This window comes from Octopus bimaculoides, chromosome 2 (genome assembly GCF_046866305.1).
Source record: "Octopus bimaculoides isolate indiv1 chromosome 2, ASM4686630v1, whole genome shotgun sequence".
NCBI lineage: Eukaryota > Metazoa > Mollusca > Cephalopoda > Octopoda > Octopodidae > Octopus > Octopus bimaculoides.
In genome coordinates this window covers 56,005,773-56,021,966 of record NC_142929.1, presented here as the reverse complement: position 1 = coordinate 56,021,966, position 16,194 = coordinate 56,005,773, and the positions used below count along the sequence as shown (strand labels likewise).

At 37.9% G+C, this 16,194-nt stretch overlaps 1 protein-coding gene across 1 annotated transcript in view; it reads left to right on the top strand.

Annotated features, from left to right (window-relative positions):
• Positions 1–16,194, top strand: part of LOC106876318 (sodium/glucose cotransporter 4) — a 151,037-nt gene that overhangs the window by 17,285 nt on the left and 117,558 nt on the right. Inside the window, exon 2 of the mRNA XM_089345776.1 lies at positions 6,490–6,666. Coding sequence (XP_089201902.1) covers positions 6,490–6,666 — 177 coding nt within the window. The remainder of the gene's footprint in view (positions 1–6,489; positions 6,667–16,194) is intronic.

Here is a 16,194-nt window from a genome sequence, read left to right as displayed (position 1 = left end):
CCTTCCCAACCTCTCCTACTAACGGTGTTACCCTGTTATCTCTCTGTACTAGACCACAACTATGTTGCCTGAGATACACCAACATAATAAACATCTATTATCAGTAAAAGCAGCAGCAGCGGTAGCAACAACAGCTATAATTCTTTCTAATCGGGCGGCGAGCTGGAAGAATCGTTAGCACGCCGGGCGAAATGCTTAACGGTAATTCGTCTGCCGTTACGTTCTGAATTCAAATTCCGCCGAGGTCGACTTTGCCTTTCATCCTTTCGGGGTCGATTAAATAAGTACCAGTTACGCACTGAGGTCGATGTAATCGACTTAATCCCTTTGTCTGTCCTTGTTTGTCCCCTCTATGTTTACCCCCACCCCCTGTGGGCAATAAAGAAATAAAGAAATAAAGAATTCTTTCCATTATAGTGTACATGTCCTGATTAGGTAACTTTCACCCGCACGATTTTCACTAAGAACTCCACCCCGCAAAAAAAGAACTCGGATTTTTTTGCGTGGAATCAAGTATCCTGACCTCCTAACATACTGCAAATCCCTTATTTTTGTTTGGAAAAAAGGTGGGGAGGGGGGGGGGGGCTCGACCTCCCATATCCTGGAATCATTAGAATTTTTTTTTTTTTCGTTGAATAAATTACGGTGACCTCCTAATATGCCACAAACCCCTTTTTATGGCCCGGAAAACGGAGTTGGGTGGAACCCTCGGAAATTCCACCCCACCCCCACCCCCACACATTTTCAAATAGTTTTTTCCTGTTTCTTTCTTTACCCATATTTTTAGGTAACAATTTGCAGAAATACCTTTTCGAGAGAGTGTGTAATCCACATTAGATGGAAAATTCAAACAAGTTTGAAAAGAATATTGAAAAGAATTAGTGAAAATGCAGAGGTTATAGAAGTTAGTGGTAACGAAGTCTGTGGAGAGATAAAGGATTTAAAAGAATTCATCTAAAAAAACACGCAAGAGGTTGTGTATGTGTGTGAAACAAGTTAAAGTATAATATTAAAATAAAATATCTTTTTCATACCTCTTAAAACTCACTCGATATAATATAATATAATATAATATAATATAATATAATCCCAGATTACAAAATAGATTTAAATGACAAATCCATTTTCCCTATACAATTTTTGGCGCCGAAGTCGGGTAACTAATGCGTTTCATTTTTGTGTATATGTATGTGGAGAGAGAGAGAGAGAGAGAGAGAGAGAGAGAGAGAGAGAGAGAGAGAGAGAGAGAGAGAGAGAGAGATGAGTAAGTGAGTGAGTGAGTGAGTGAGTGACGAAGTTTACCTAAACTTTCAATGGCATGGCAATATGTTATATTATATTTAGATGATCAACGGTTAACGTCTGCTTTCCATGGTGGCATAGGTTTCACTGAGTTCTGGCAAGCCAGGAGGCTACACCAGGCTTCAACCTGTTCTGGCAATGTTTCTATAGCTGGATGCCCTTCCTAACGTCAACCACTCCGAGAGTGTTGTGGGTGCTATTTAAGTGCCACCGGCACGGGGGTAGTCAGACAGCACTGACAGCGACCATGCTCGAATGGTGCTTTTTACGTGCCGCCGGCACTGGCATATATAATACGCGACCGATGCCAGTGCTGGCGGCACGTAAAAAGCACCATTCGAGCACCACCGTAATTCATTCAACGAAAAAAAAAAAAATTTCCAATGATTCCAGGATATAGGGGTGAGAAGTCTGGTTTCACACCCACCCCTTTTTTTCCGAGCAAAAATGAGGGTTTTGCGGCATATTAGGAAGTCAAGGTACTTGATTCCGCTCAAAAAATCTGAGTTGATTCTTTTTTTTTTTCTGAGTGAAAATCGTGCGGGTGTACTTCCCAAGGGTAGCAGGGATGGGTGAAATTTCCGAGGGTTCCGTCCCCACCCCCAGCCCGTTTTCCGGACCAAAAAATAGATTTTGAGGCATATTAGAAGGTCACCTTAATTCATTCAACGAAAAAAAACAAATTCCAATTATTCCAGAAAAGGGTGTGGTTGCCGGCTCCCCCCCCCCCCCGCCCCTTTTTTCCGAACAAAAATAAGGGTTTGCGGCATATTAGAAGGTCAGGTTACTTGATTACCCGCAAAAAAAAAAAAAAAAAAAATCCGGTTTTTTTTTTCTTAGTGAAAATCGTGCGGGTGAAAGTATCGAAATTTATCGCTGATTACATTGACGCCAGTACTCGGCTGGTTCTTATTTTATCGACCAGGAAAGGATGAAAAACAAAATCGGAATTTGAACTCAGTGTTAAGGCAGAAAAAAACACCGCTTAGCATTTAGTCCGGCGTGATAACGATTCTGCCAGTTCACCGCCTTAACAGCAACAATAATAATAATAATAATAATAATATCAAGGTAGCTTGTCATTGATTTTTCTTTTGATTAGAATGTTCAAACCATAACAACCGTAAGGGTTGTCATAGACTCAACTTCTGAAATCGTCAATTCAACGAATAAGCAATTACGAGGGTGTGCTGAAAAGTTACTGGCTTTGGGTAAAAGAAAATACAGGAGGATCAGTTATTTATGATTTTCTCCAACATATTCCCCTCTCAGATTCCTTCAGTTTTTCTAAGCCCTGTAAAAGAACTCGGAAGGTTGGGCTTCCAGCCAGGCCTTTCGCGACACCCTTAAATCCAGGATCTTTTCAGCGCCCTCTCGTAGAAAGGGGAGTACTTGAAGACCGTCCACAGGAACGAGCGGTTTCGTCACTCGTACCAAACAAAACGAAACAGTGGGGTGTGATTCTCTTAGAAGGGTAGATGAAACGACAAGAATGAATATTTCACACTAATCCCCGCTTATATGGCCCAGCAGGTGAAGAAGTTTTGGATGAGGGTAACACTGCAACAAGTGGGTAGTAGTATTGTTGTAATTGTTTAGCTCCAGATTTATGTTGATATTGCATGACTGTAATCAAAGAATATTCCGGTTGGTAGAGTATAATATGAGGGAGATTGAATAATTTACTTTCTGGTATACGAAAAGACTTAAAGATCACTGCGAAAACGACTTTGATCTAGTTTCAGTGGTGCCTTAATAAATTTTGACCAGTTTAAAGCGTCCGATAGGATTATCCATTGTTATCAAGCTACTTTCTTAAGTGTAGCTATTTTTCGGTTCCGTTTTCTTTTCTGTGTACAATGGCTTCTGCTCGAGGGTAAGACTACATGACCACCGATAGGAACCGTTCCAAATTACACGCTCGGTCCGTCAAGGGTTCGAGAATGTCTCCTCTCATTACTTATGTGTGCTCTGGTTCATGACTCATTACTGTGCTATATATATATATATATATATATATATATATATATATATATACTAAGGAACACTGTGCTCCAATAAGGATATAAGAGCCCTTTGTCTACATACACGGATGACGTCATCGCTGTGTAAAACATCTCAGAAACTGGCACCATATTGAAAGTATACACTGGTAACACCCTTACCTAAAAAAGCATCAATGACAATTCGAAATCAAGATAAGAGGGAGGAGAAAACATACCAGCGCCACTTCAACACATTTATTGGGAGTTACATGTATGGATTAAAACTGTTTGATTCAAATTCTGTGGTTCTTAAAGTTGCAAAGCGTGACGCTTTTCCTCAGCCATTGGAAATTCAGATTTCCAATGACTGAGGATAAGCAAAACAAGTGGGAACTTTAAGTACCACGGAATTTGAATCAAACTGTTTTGGTCCATGGATGGACTGAACAGAAAGAACATAACAAAGAGAAACATTAGACGAAAACACAGCAAAAGGAAAACTAGACGTAAACATAACAAACGGAAAATTAAACAAAAACACGATACACGGAAAATTCGCAGCAGATTTCTTTCCTCATCAGTCAATGACCAAGATATCCTCGTGGTTTCGCATATATATATATATATATATACATATATATATATATATATATATATATATATATATATATATATATATATATATATATATATATGTGTGTGTGTGTGTGTGTGTGTGTGTGTGTGTGTGTGTGTGTAATAATACAAATAATATGTGAGTATATGCATATATACGTACATGTATGCACATACCTACATCTACATGTATATATAGATGCATATCTGGGTACAGGACGTCACAAAAAAAAAACGTGGACAAAATGTAAAACAGAACATAAACAGAACACAGAAAACACACAGGCCACATAGAGAACATTTCCTTCATCAGCTGCCACCATTCTAAAACTAAGCGTTATGTATGTATGTATATTGTATGTATGTATATTGTATGTATGTATATTGTATGTATGTATGTATGTATGTGTGTGGTCGAAAGACACCTGTTGTTAATGTCCTGTTGTTTGTATTTGCATTTATATTTGTGTACCATTTCTCCGGGGTTTTTTTTCCGTCCTTGTTTTCGTATACATTCGCTGCTTTCTTCCAGGGAATCTAGTGCTCTTAGCTTAGATTTTCCTTGGGGCTGGCCAGATTGGAGTAGTCTCCAGTATAACCAGCCGAAACTTCAAATCCAATCTGGAACTTGACTGACGAAAGAAAACTCCGAATGACCCGTCCTTATTTTTTCCTGTCCCTTTTTTGTATCCTTTGTCTGGATGTTTTGCGTTCTTGTCCGGGGCTGTTTGTTAAGTATGCCTGTTTGGTTATTAAACCATTCACGGATGCACCTCTGAACTGAATGAAAGAAATCATAATGGCAGATGTTCTCTGCATTGTTTGAATTATTTAGCGCAATAGTGAACATGCAGAGTCATACGCCCACACCATTATCATTGTTTTCCATTGGGACAGTTGGTCCATCTGTAAAAAACCGGCAGTAATTGAGTTTATTTTTCTTACCACATTGCTACTGACATGTGCTGTTTAGCAGATGGAAAGGTTGAGCCTAAAGATATGACATAAAGAGAAATAGTATGTTTACTTGCTGTTTCGTTGGGTTGTAAGTCGAACTGCGCGTTGTACAGCAGTAAAATGTAGTTGGCAAAAATGTTAATCAAACAGACCGAATTAAAGGATTTTTAATTTTGAGTAAGAGTTTGAAGTGGCTAGTTTAAGTTGGAAAAATTATATGAAAAAGAGCGCTCACGTGAAAACAGAGGCAAATCGTAACTCGCAAATGAATACTGCTGGCAGTACTGTGCAAGCAGTCGATAAGAGCTCGCCACAGCTAACAAAGTAAAGTATTGATTTTTGTCCAGCTGGGTGTGTGTCACGTTTTTTCGCTGGCTCAAGCCAAATCCTAGGCGAATTGAGAGTAGGCTATTTATGTTGTGGGCGCGGAATTTCGAAGAAGAAATTATAAGAAAAAGCGTCCTAAGTCAAAGAGAGCACACATGTCAAATTTGGTGAAATTCGGTTGAAAATTGTAGAAGTGGTTCACAAAACACACACACAGACAGACAACTTGCCTTTTAATATATAAGATAGAAAAATGCACGTGTTTTATACAAAACATTCTGTGAATAGCACTTTTATACTATATAATATATAATGTTGTATATTATATATCATGTGTTACTGTATTTTTTTGCTTAATAGACGTGCATTTTTCTATATTCATAATGAATGAAATTTATGTGTGTGTGCGTGTGAACATATATAATATAATCTCTCTCTCTCTCTCTCTCTCTCTCTCTCTCTCTCTCTCTATATATATATATATATATATATATATATATATATATATATATATATTGATATGAAATGGCATAAGAAGAAAAAATAAGCTGTTGTGGAAATCAGTAAAGCTTATCAAAGAAAATACAGTTATAAAGTTTAAGAAAATAAATACTAATGTATAATTAATATTAAAATGTTGTGTGGAAAATTCCACGACGATTGAAAGCATTACATAGATCATGAAGGAGTCCACTTCCACAATGAAACGGTTAATATGGAAATTTACCTCGAGAATGCGCCCACGAGGAGTCTGTACGTGGTCGGTTGCTCCGCTAGAAATAGCAGCCACATTCTTATAATTATTACAAAGCGAAAGAAAATCGCATTACAAGAAGTAGTCCTAGGCTTCCCTTAAGAAGACGGTATATTTTGAATGTGCAAATATTTTAAACTATATTTCTACTCTATGAGGTATATATTGATCTGGGAGATAATAATAATCACATGGAGGATTGTTCCAGAAAATTACTCATGCAACTTAAAGAGTTAATATAGAAAACGAATATTGATTGCATCTTCGTTGTTGACATATCATTTAGAGTAAGGAGAAAGAAACAGAAAAAGACGGAAAGGGGGAAAGAGAAAGAAACAGAAAGACTAAACTAATATTCAACCTTTGAAAACGAACGAACACAAAAAATAAAATTTAAAAAAATAAATAAAAGCTGCACCATGTGCATTTCTGTGGAGTGAGTGGGAATTTTCTCATGTTAATTTATTTCTAATTTGCTTCGTCATAACTTTTTAACATTTTGTACGAAACGAGTGAGTGAATACTTTGCTTTCAATCACTTTATTCTAGTGCAATTCTTTCTGTGCAAGTGAATATTTAAGCAGATCCGCGCGAAATTTCACTCATTTTTCCACCTTTGGTCAATGCTGCGACATGGCGGAAGTGTTCGCAAACACATCACTGAGTGTTACCGATATTGTTATTGTTGCAGTTTATTTTGCATTTGTTTTATTCGTTGGATTATGGGTAAGTAAAACAAACAAATAATAATATTTTATTTCTCTGTTACTTTTTAATTATATCTTAAACAGTTTCTTGTTTACATCGTTTTCTTCTCGCTAGCATCTGGAACTTTCTCCGTCTACCTGTGTTTATACACGCACGCACGCATGCACACGCGCATTATGTTTGTTTGTGTGTATATATTTTGGCTACCGAATCAACAAGAGCGCAAAGTCTATTCTGTGATTACATGCCGGCCATTTATGTATATATATATATATATATGGAAGGAAAAGTCGAAATCCACTTTATTTTATTTTTTACAAAGTTTTACTATTATGTAACAATGACACCAAGCTCATTTTTAAGGTGAATTTCATGTTTTCCCAATGATTTTTTATGTGTTTTGGCTGTCGGACCCCCCCCCCCCCAAAAAAAAAACGTCGTTCTTTAGGTGAATCAACCCCTCGAAGTGAGACAGGTGTAATCGAATAGCGCAAGGATGACATCCTTATATATAGTAGATCTACCCCAGGTGCCTTCTAAAGCACTTTTGGTGGAGTTTGTGGAAGGAAATTACGATTTTTTTTTCAAATATTTCAATTCTTTAAAACTCTTTTTCAATAATTGTTCATTTTATGTTATGGAATTCTCACCCAATCCCATAACCATTTATGAGGGACAGCTTATTGCAAAACACCGCTGCATTTTGGATGCTAGGACGCCTTAACACATTTGGGCCTGGTCTGCGATTAATGCGAAGAATTGGATAAAAATAATGCAACGCATCTCGCCAGCCGTTCTTACAATAATACCAAACCTGTTACGTTGGACTTGTATTTTATTTTACTACTCCATGCCGGTCGTTTATATTTATATATTGGCAATCATACGTTACGATATATATATATATATATATATATATATATATATATATATATATATATATATATATATATACACGCATATATATGTGTGTGTGTATGTGTAGACCGCACCCCCTTTCGGTTATTCATTATTTTTTTTTCTACAGAAACCCACCTTTTCGACTGCGGAGATTCCAAATCTGCGAAAAAATAAATCGACATTTCAAAATTTTAATTCCCCCTCTACCAACTCCCCTCATCTCAGTTTTTCACTTTTTTTAGAAATATATTTTTGGCGAAATACGTAGGAAAATACGGAGATTATAATTTCAGAAACAAAAAATAAACATCCATTCCCCTACTACTAAAATAGCAGACGTAAAAAGTATCTAAACGACGAATCACGTTTTCAAAATTTTTCTTTCCTCATCCAATATTTTTCTTTGGGCCAGAGGAGTGGCGAGGGGTAAAATTAAACTTTTGAAAACGTGTTTTGGGGGTGTTCAATTTATAAGTACGCTCCAAACGAAAAGTCCGACAAGTTAAAAACAAAAGCCAAACCGAAGATCCACTTTCTAAATACGAATTACCAAAAAAGAAAAAAATTTAAAGAATGTCATTTTGTTGTGTGTGTGTGTGTGCCGACTTTTTTTTTTTTGCAGATTCGGAATCTCCGTACTGGAAAAGGTGGATTTCTGTATATATATATTTTATCATTTATTTATGCGCCCTTTTAAAGCCTAGCCAGGCTCATGGGCCCAATTTCCATGGCGTATGTGTTCCCCCCAGCTGTATGGGACGCCAGTCCATCGCAGCATTACTCAAGAAACAGGAAGAAAGAGTGAGTGAAAGTTGGGGCAAAAGAGTACAACAGGGGTCGCCACCATCCCCTGCCGGAGCCTCATGGAGCTTTAGGTGTTTTCACTCAATAAACACCCACAACGCCCGGTCTGAGAATTGAAACCATGATCCTCCAACCACGCGTCCGCTGCCCTAACCACTGGGCCATTGCACCTCCACGCGCGCACACACACACACACTCACATACACACACTCACATACACACGCCCATATGAAAGTTTCACATCGCCTAAACAAACAAATTGAAAGCAATGAAAAGTCCCACCTGAAAATACAACTGCTGGAGATTGAAAAAAATCTGCAACTCTCTCATGAAAAAGAAAGAGCAGACAATATCAAAGGCCTTTGTTAAATCAATGAATACCTGGACAAGATCCATATTCTGCTCATAGCACTTCTCCTTCATCTGTCTTGCTGTGAAAATCATATCCATTGTCCCTCTACCAGATCGGAAGCCACATTAAGATTCAGATAGGACATCATTTACGAGACACCCATTCAGACGGGTAAGAAGAATATTTGCCAGAACCTTGCCAGCAGCTGATAGTAGAGCAATACCTCTGTAGTTACCACACATTGTTCTGGCTCCTTTTCCTTTATATAGAGGAAGAATAATTGCATCCTTCCAGTCCTTATGGATTGCACCATCCCTCCAGACTGCACTAATAAGTTCATGAAGGGACCGTGTGATATAATTACCACCAAATCGCAAGACCTCAGCACAAATTCCATCCTTTCCGGGTGCCCTACCAAGATTCAATTTACTTATTGTTGTCATTACTTCATTTATTGAGGGCGAGGAGTCTAAGGAGCCAATGATAGGTCTTTGTTGCATAGTATCAATCACTGTTTCATCCACAACTGACTCATGGTTTAGGAGTTCAGAGAAGTGTTCGATCCAGCGACCTGTGATTTCTGTTGATTTAGTAAACAGAGTGGAAGACTCCTTGGAAAACAAAGGAGCTGATGTGGAGCTCTTAGGTCCATAAGCTCGCTTCATAAGATGGTAAAGCTTCTTGCTGTCATTTGCACCAGCAGCAACCTGAACATCACGAGCAAGATCCTCCCACCAAATGTTTTGCATCTTCCTGAGAGATCGCTGCAGTAATGTTTTTACACTGTTATAGTGGGCAAGTGCTAGACTTCGCTGCGCAGTAGACAGTTTTCTGTGTAGCAATACACTGTGGGCTTGACACTTTACCACCAATAGTCGCTGAACTTCAGCATCTTTCTCATCAAACCAGTCTCTGTGTCTGGCAGTAACATATCCCAGTGTTTCGGCTGCACATTGAAGAACCTGGTCTTGAAAAACCTCCCATGCTGCAGCAGTTTCAATGCTGGACAAGCATGTCTGAAGCTCTTTCCTAACCACATCATATACCTTGTGGACATTTAGACGGCGAGGAATGCTGACTGATCCTTTTCTCTCTTTCACTCTAATCACCATTCGGAACTTTGCTCGCACCAGACTGTGGTCTGTCCAGCATTCCGATCCATGAAAGGACTTGACATTACAAATGTCATAAATGTCATGCTTGCGGATGATGACATAATCCAGCAAGTGCCAAACTTTGGACCTTGGATGCATCTATGTTGTGTGATCACCTTTGTGCATAAAATGAGTGCTTGCGATGTAAAGTCCATGATCTTCGCAAAGCTCCAATAGCATGAGACCATTGCTATTCATTTTCCCTACTCCAAAACGTCCTAGAGAGTTCCATGTTTGCCAGTCTGTTCCAACCCTGGCATTAAAATCCCCCAGTAGAATGACTTTATCAGAATTGTGGATTTTTTAAAGTATGGCTCTCAGCTGGGTATAAAAGATTGTTTTATCTTCATAACAGCTAGTCAAAGTAGGTGCATAGGCACTTATTAGAGTAGCAAACCACTTACCTTTCAAGTGCAACCATAGTGTCATTATACGTTCATTTATAGGAACAAAGAGCTCTTCCAACTTCTTAAGGATATCAGATCGGACTTCAAAACCAACACCAGCCTCTCTGCGCTCCTCCTTCTGCCTTCCTTTCCCAAAAAAGGTGTATCTACCTCCTACTTCCTCAAGCTGACCATCACCTATACAAGTCTCTAAGAGTGCAGCTATATCAATTTTATAACAGTTCAGCTCACAAGCAACAAGTGTCGTGCCTCTTTCAGGCCTACAATCACTCTTGTTGTCCAACTGAGTGTGCACATTCCAACATGAAATGTTTAAGTTCCGTCCAGATTTTATAAATAAAAGACTCTTTGTTTTTCGAGCACAGGGTGGATTCCGTCAGTCGTGCTAAACTGACCAGATATGGAAAGACAGGCAATTTTTGGTTCACCTTTTCTAGAACCTCCCCGTTCTCCGGGTGAGCAGTGCCCTCTCCAAATGGATCTGCTCAGACACCCATGCAGCAACCAAATCCTACTGCTGTCTTGGGCAACAAGGAGACGACTTTATATCTAGCATGGACCGCCTATGTGCAGGTCACTGACTACATGCTTCCAACCCGTCAGGTCTGCATGCTTCACCACCTTCCCATCGCCGCAGGACTTCCGAATGAAAAAAAAATATATATATACTAAAGATAAGTTAAATATATACTAAAAATAAGATAAACATATATAGAGAAAAAAAAAAATTCACATATCGAACAGCAGTCGGCAATGCCTGTGCAGAGTTTTAGGTCCAATAAGGCTTGCACAACACCTCATAGACCCTCTCCACTTTATTGACATTATCCAGAGACAAACCGGAGCAAGATGTCTCGTGCCAATATGAGTCGCAGGCTCAGGGATGTGGGAGCCCCATGATCTCTAGCACAAACCAAAGATCCCCAAAATGTCCAATGCCATTCCCTACATATCATGGTTCTGCCTATCAAATCAACCACGATGAGCTCGGCTTCCATAAAGTCTGTGCAAGATGGATGCCAAGAGAGCTTACTGCAGAATACAAACGCCAACATCTTGAGGTCTGTCTGCGTTTACTTGATCGCTACAACAATGAGGGCAGTCACCGATGAAACGTGGGTCTATTATTATGAAGCAGAATCCAAAATACAGAGTATGGAGTGGAAACATCCTGGCTCACCAGCGACGAAGAAATTCAAGACTCAGTCTTCTGCGGGAAAGGTTATGCTAACCTTTCTTTGGGACTCAAAAGGGTCTATATTGAAAGACTACATGGAAAAGGGGTGTACGATCAACAATGCAAGATACAGTGCTTTGCTGGCCAACAAACTGAAGCCAGCAATTCGTACCAAATGCCGAAGCTTATTGTCGAAGAAAGTTTTGTTGTTGCATGACAATGCACGCCCACTCAGACCGTTGAAACCATTATCCAATTGGGTTTTGAAGTACTGGAACACCCTGTCTACAGCCCAGATCTCGCCCCTTCCGACTATCATGTCTTTGGACCGCTCAAAGACGGTTTACGAGGTCGTCGATTTCCTGCGGATGAAGATGTGAAGGAGGCGGTCCATAAATGGTTGCACGACCAACCAAAGACCTTCTTGGAGGGTCAACGCAAGCTTGTGGACTGCTGGACCAAGTGCATCGAAAAGAAGGAGACTATATAGAAAAATGACGTACTTGTTTATCTCCTGCTTTTGTGTAAATACATTGAAAAAACAAGAGTGCGTATAATTTCTCGTATATATATATATATATATATATATATATATATATATATATATATATATATATATATATATATATAAGGGAACACTCCGTCGGTTACGACGACCAGAGTCCCAGCTGATTCGATCAACGGAACAGCCTGCTCATGACATTAACGTACAAGTGGCTGAGCACTCCACGGACATGTGTACCTTTAACGCAGTTCTCGAGAGATTAAGCGTGACACAGAGTGTGTCAAGGCTGGGCCTTTGAAATACAGGTACTACTCATTTTTGGCCAGCTGAATTGACTGGTGTAACGTGAAATAAAGTGTCTTGCTCAAAGACACAATGCATCGCCGGGAAATGAACTCACAACCTTACGATCGTGAGCCGAATATCCCATATAATGCATTTTATTGTTTTGCTGCAAAATAACATTGGGAACCGTCGCCTTAGAGCACTAACAGTAGAGAAACACCGATTTCACCTGATCGTCTTCTAGGAGTCATTTCCGGACATTGTACCATTTAACCAACATAACATATTTACGTTATTCACAAATGTTTTCGTTTACCTTGGAATAGATCCAGCGAACGACATGCTTTTCTAGCGGTACGTAGAATATATATATATATATATATATATATATATATATATATATATATATATATATATATATATATATATATATATATATATATATATATATATATATATATATATATATATATATATACATACATATATATATATATATACATACATATATATATCTACATCGCATTTTCCACAATTTCAAAACAACCTCAAGCTGTTGTTTGAGAAAAATTGGCAGAATCTAATTTTGTAGTTGTGTCCTTGCAACCATTATTTTTCTCCGCCTTCTTTGAAAAAAGCAAAAAGTCCTGCCTTCTGAAACTGATATACAGTAATGCCTCGATATACGAATTAATCTGTTCTCGGAGACCGCTCGTAAACCGAAAATTCGTAAAGCAGAGTAATAATTTACCATAATAGCTATGTTATAAATCATAATTTGTTCCCAGAAAAATATTTTACCAATAAAATTTATAATACTCGTAAATAAATGGCAATAAAACAGTAGTATGTAAAGAATATTTTATGTAGAGTAAAAGGAATGTCAAGATCATTTATAATAAAAATATAATTATTATAATCGTTTTCTGAATCACTTTCACTCGCAATAGGATCGCGAACACTATTACTTGTAGAAGCAATCCCCAATTCACAAGCACTCGTAGACAGACTTGTAGATTTCTTTTTAAAAAACAAGTCTACAGTTGTTTGCTTAGAAGAAACTGTCTTTCGCTCTCTCGGTAACACGCAGAAGCAATGGTTATGGTAGTAGAAACTTTTGCACTTCGTTCAAAATTTGGATTTTGTGCTAAAAAAATAAAACTCGTAAACCTGGAGTCTTGTAAGACGGGTCCTCGTAAAGTGAGGTATTACTGTATTTTCCTTGTCACTGATACAGGGACATAAAGAGAAGTTTGTTCTATGAGTATAAACGCCTATTTTCCGTTTTCCTTTAGGCGCATATGTAAAAATATCCGTTGCCTTTATTAAAAACTAGCAGAGATACCCGGCGTTGCTCGGGATTAAAATGGCATTGTTTATATATATTACAGTTATGTTGAAAAAGTGATACGGGAAAGCGCAGCATTGACGACAAAACATTTGTGGAATAAATTATGGGCTAATTCGACTAAGCGACGTGCCATGCGTCCGTTTGGAGTATTCCAAACCGTAACCTGTCATGGAAAATTGAGAGGGGGCATGTGATTTTTGAACGCACTGAAAAGTTGTCACTGGATATACTCTCCTTTGTGGCAGTCGGTGCTGCGTCTGACATGACCCATCGTCTGTAGTTTATATCTCCTTCGAATTTATGACAACTCCTTCGATGTAGGACAATAATGTCCTACACCACTCATAAAGTAAATTTGGAGGAACTGTGGTTTTCATTTGTGGGTATCAGGGAACCAATGAGGTGAGAGACTTGCCCTTGAACTTTGAACGTCGGCGTAAATCCATGTTCAATTATCTCCTTAGATGCACCAAACGATGTCATTTGAAATGCAGAGTTGACTGATATTGTTCAGAAAATCCTTTGATTGGATGGAAGTGCCATCCAGAAGATTCATAAGAGGTTGAGGAAGAGCTGGTAGTGCTGGCAATCTTACCTTACCGCCCGAGCAGCACATGCCATTAGTTTCATTTGGAAATTTTAAAGCTTTGCAGAAACGACAATTTGAGTTTAGCACACCAATTTGGACAAAATTATCAGTTTTATAAGAATGGGATGGATCATATCTGAAGCAGCTTCAGGAGTTGTGAAGAACGAATTTGTATGTGGTCTGTATCAACCTGGATATTATATCCCTCTTCTTAGTATATAGGGTTCAAAGGCCCACAGCTCTTCAATGCCCTGCCACGAGAATTAAGAAATCTGCATAAGGTGAAGTAGATGTCTTCTAAAAGGAGCTAGATATCCTCCTGTTTACAATAGCGGATGAACCAACAACCCGTCATAAGATACAGACGAGGGTAGCGGAATCAAACTCCCTTATACACCAAATGGACCAACAGCTGAGACACAGACACATATGGGAGTGGTGATGTGAAACACTCCAGACTGAGGAAATCAGAAAAACCACGGTAGTGCTCCAGCATGACAGCAGCCGTATAGCTGAAACGAGTTGTTTTTGGAAGTGTCGAATGTGTATCGTATCATACATACAAGAAAGTAGTATTTCGAATGCAGTATAACCGTGAAAACAGCTGAAAGATTGCTGACAACTTTTTCCGTCATATAAGAGTAAAATACCCAATTTTTTTAATGTTTTCACGGTGATACTACATTCAAAATATTACTTTCTTGCCTGTATGATATATATATATATATATATATATATATATATATATATATATGTTTGATTAATAAAGTCAAAAAAGGATAAAAATCTTTTACAAGAATTTTATCAGGAAGTTAGTGTGTAAAAAAATTCATAAGGGAAATTTCTATTCCCAAGGATATAATTATTCGTTTATATTTATATAAGGGCATTATTCTGTAGCAATGCCCTTATATAAATATAAACGTATATATATATATATATATATATATATATATATATATATATATATATATATATATATATATATATATATATGGAGTACCGACAATTCAGTGCATAGACAATTCAGCGCATGTAATATACTCAGTTTTCTGAAGATATTCTCAACAAAATTCAATTGAAAGTAGAAGACTAATTGATTGCTTATAAAACGTGAAAAATTTGAGGGGTCATATCTAAAACCTTGCCTAGCGTTTCTCATCCAACTTTAAAAAATAAGCGGTATTGTTCAATTTCTGAGATAAAATTGATTTGCAAAGAACATACCTTATATTATTTTATTGTACCTTGTGTTATTTCACCCCACCGAGTTTCAACTCTTTTTGTGTCAGTTTTTGAGGGAAGAGAGACTTCCCTAAGCATTTTTGCATCTTTATTAAGTAGCAGTTTCTGTTTGCCTGTCCATCGGGTAATTAAAACTTACATTTATATTTTCATTTGAAACCAATGTTACTTATCTCATAGTTCTTACCACTAAGCCAGGGAAAAGCGAAATAAAATGCGTAAAGAAACAGTCGTCAAATGCAAAAGCCAAAGAACAGTTTATTACTTAAATATCATTTGCAATATTCACTTTGGAGATAAAACAGCGTTCAGTCTGACGTATAGGTGTCAATAAGAGGTATGTACTATGGAAGAGTACATTGTGCTTATCCTAATGTGAAAGTGTTTGAGTGTCAAAAGTTTAAGGTTAATTATGATGTCCGATTCCATTGGAAGTTGTATATATTGTGGGCTGAACAGCTTTCCTTCATTTTATTGGTCTCATGACAATTTTGAAAAGGTTCACTGTGTTAAGAATGCAGGAATACATGATTAGGGATGGACAATACAGCGGTAATGTTGAATTAGCTGCCATTGTAATTCAAGTTCATTACAAAAATGACGATGAAATTATTCTTCCACTCTTCACCATTTGCGGTCGAACAGTTACAGAAAGGAAGATTTCAGTGTTATATAGTGGCGAAATTTACAACGGCCAATACGATGCTCTCTTTCCCATAAACAATCATGGGCATGAAAGAACTGTAGAGGGAAATGAAATATCACAAGACAATAAAA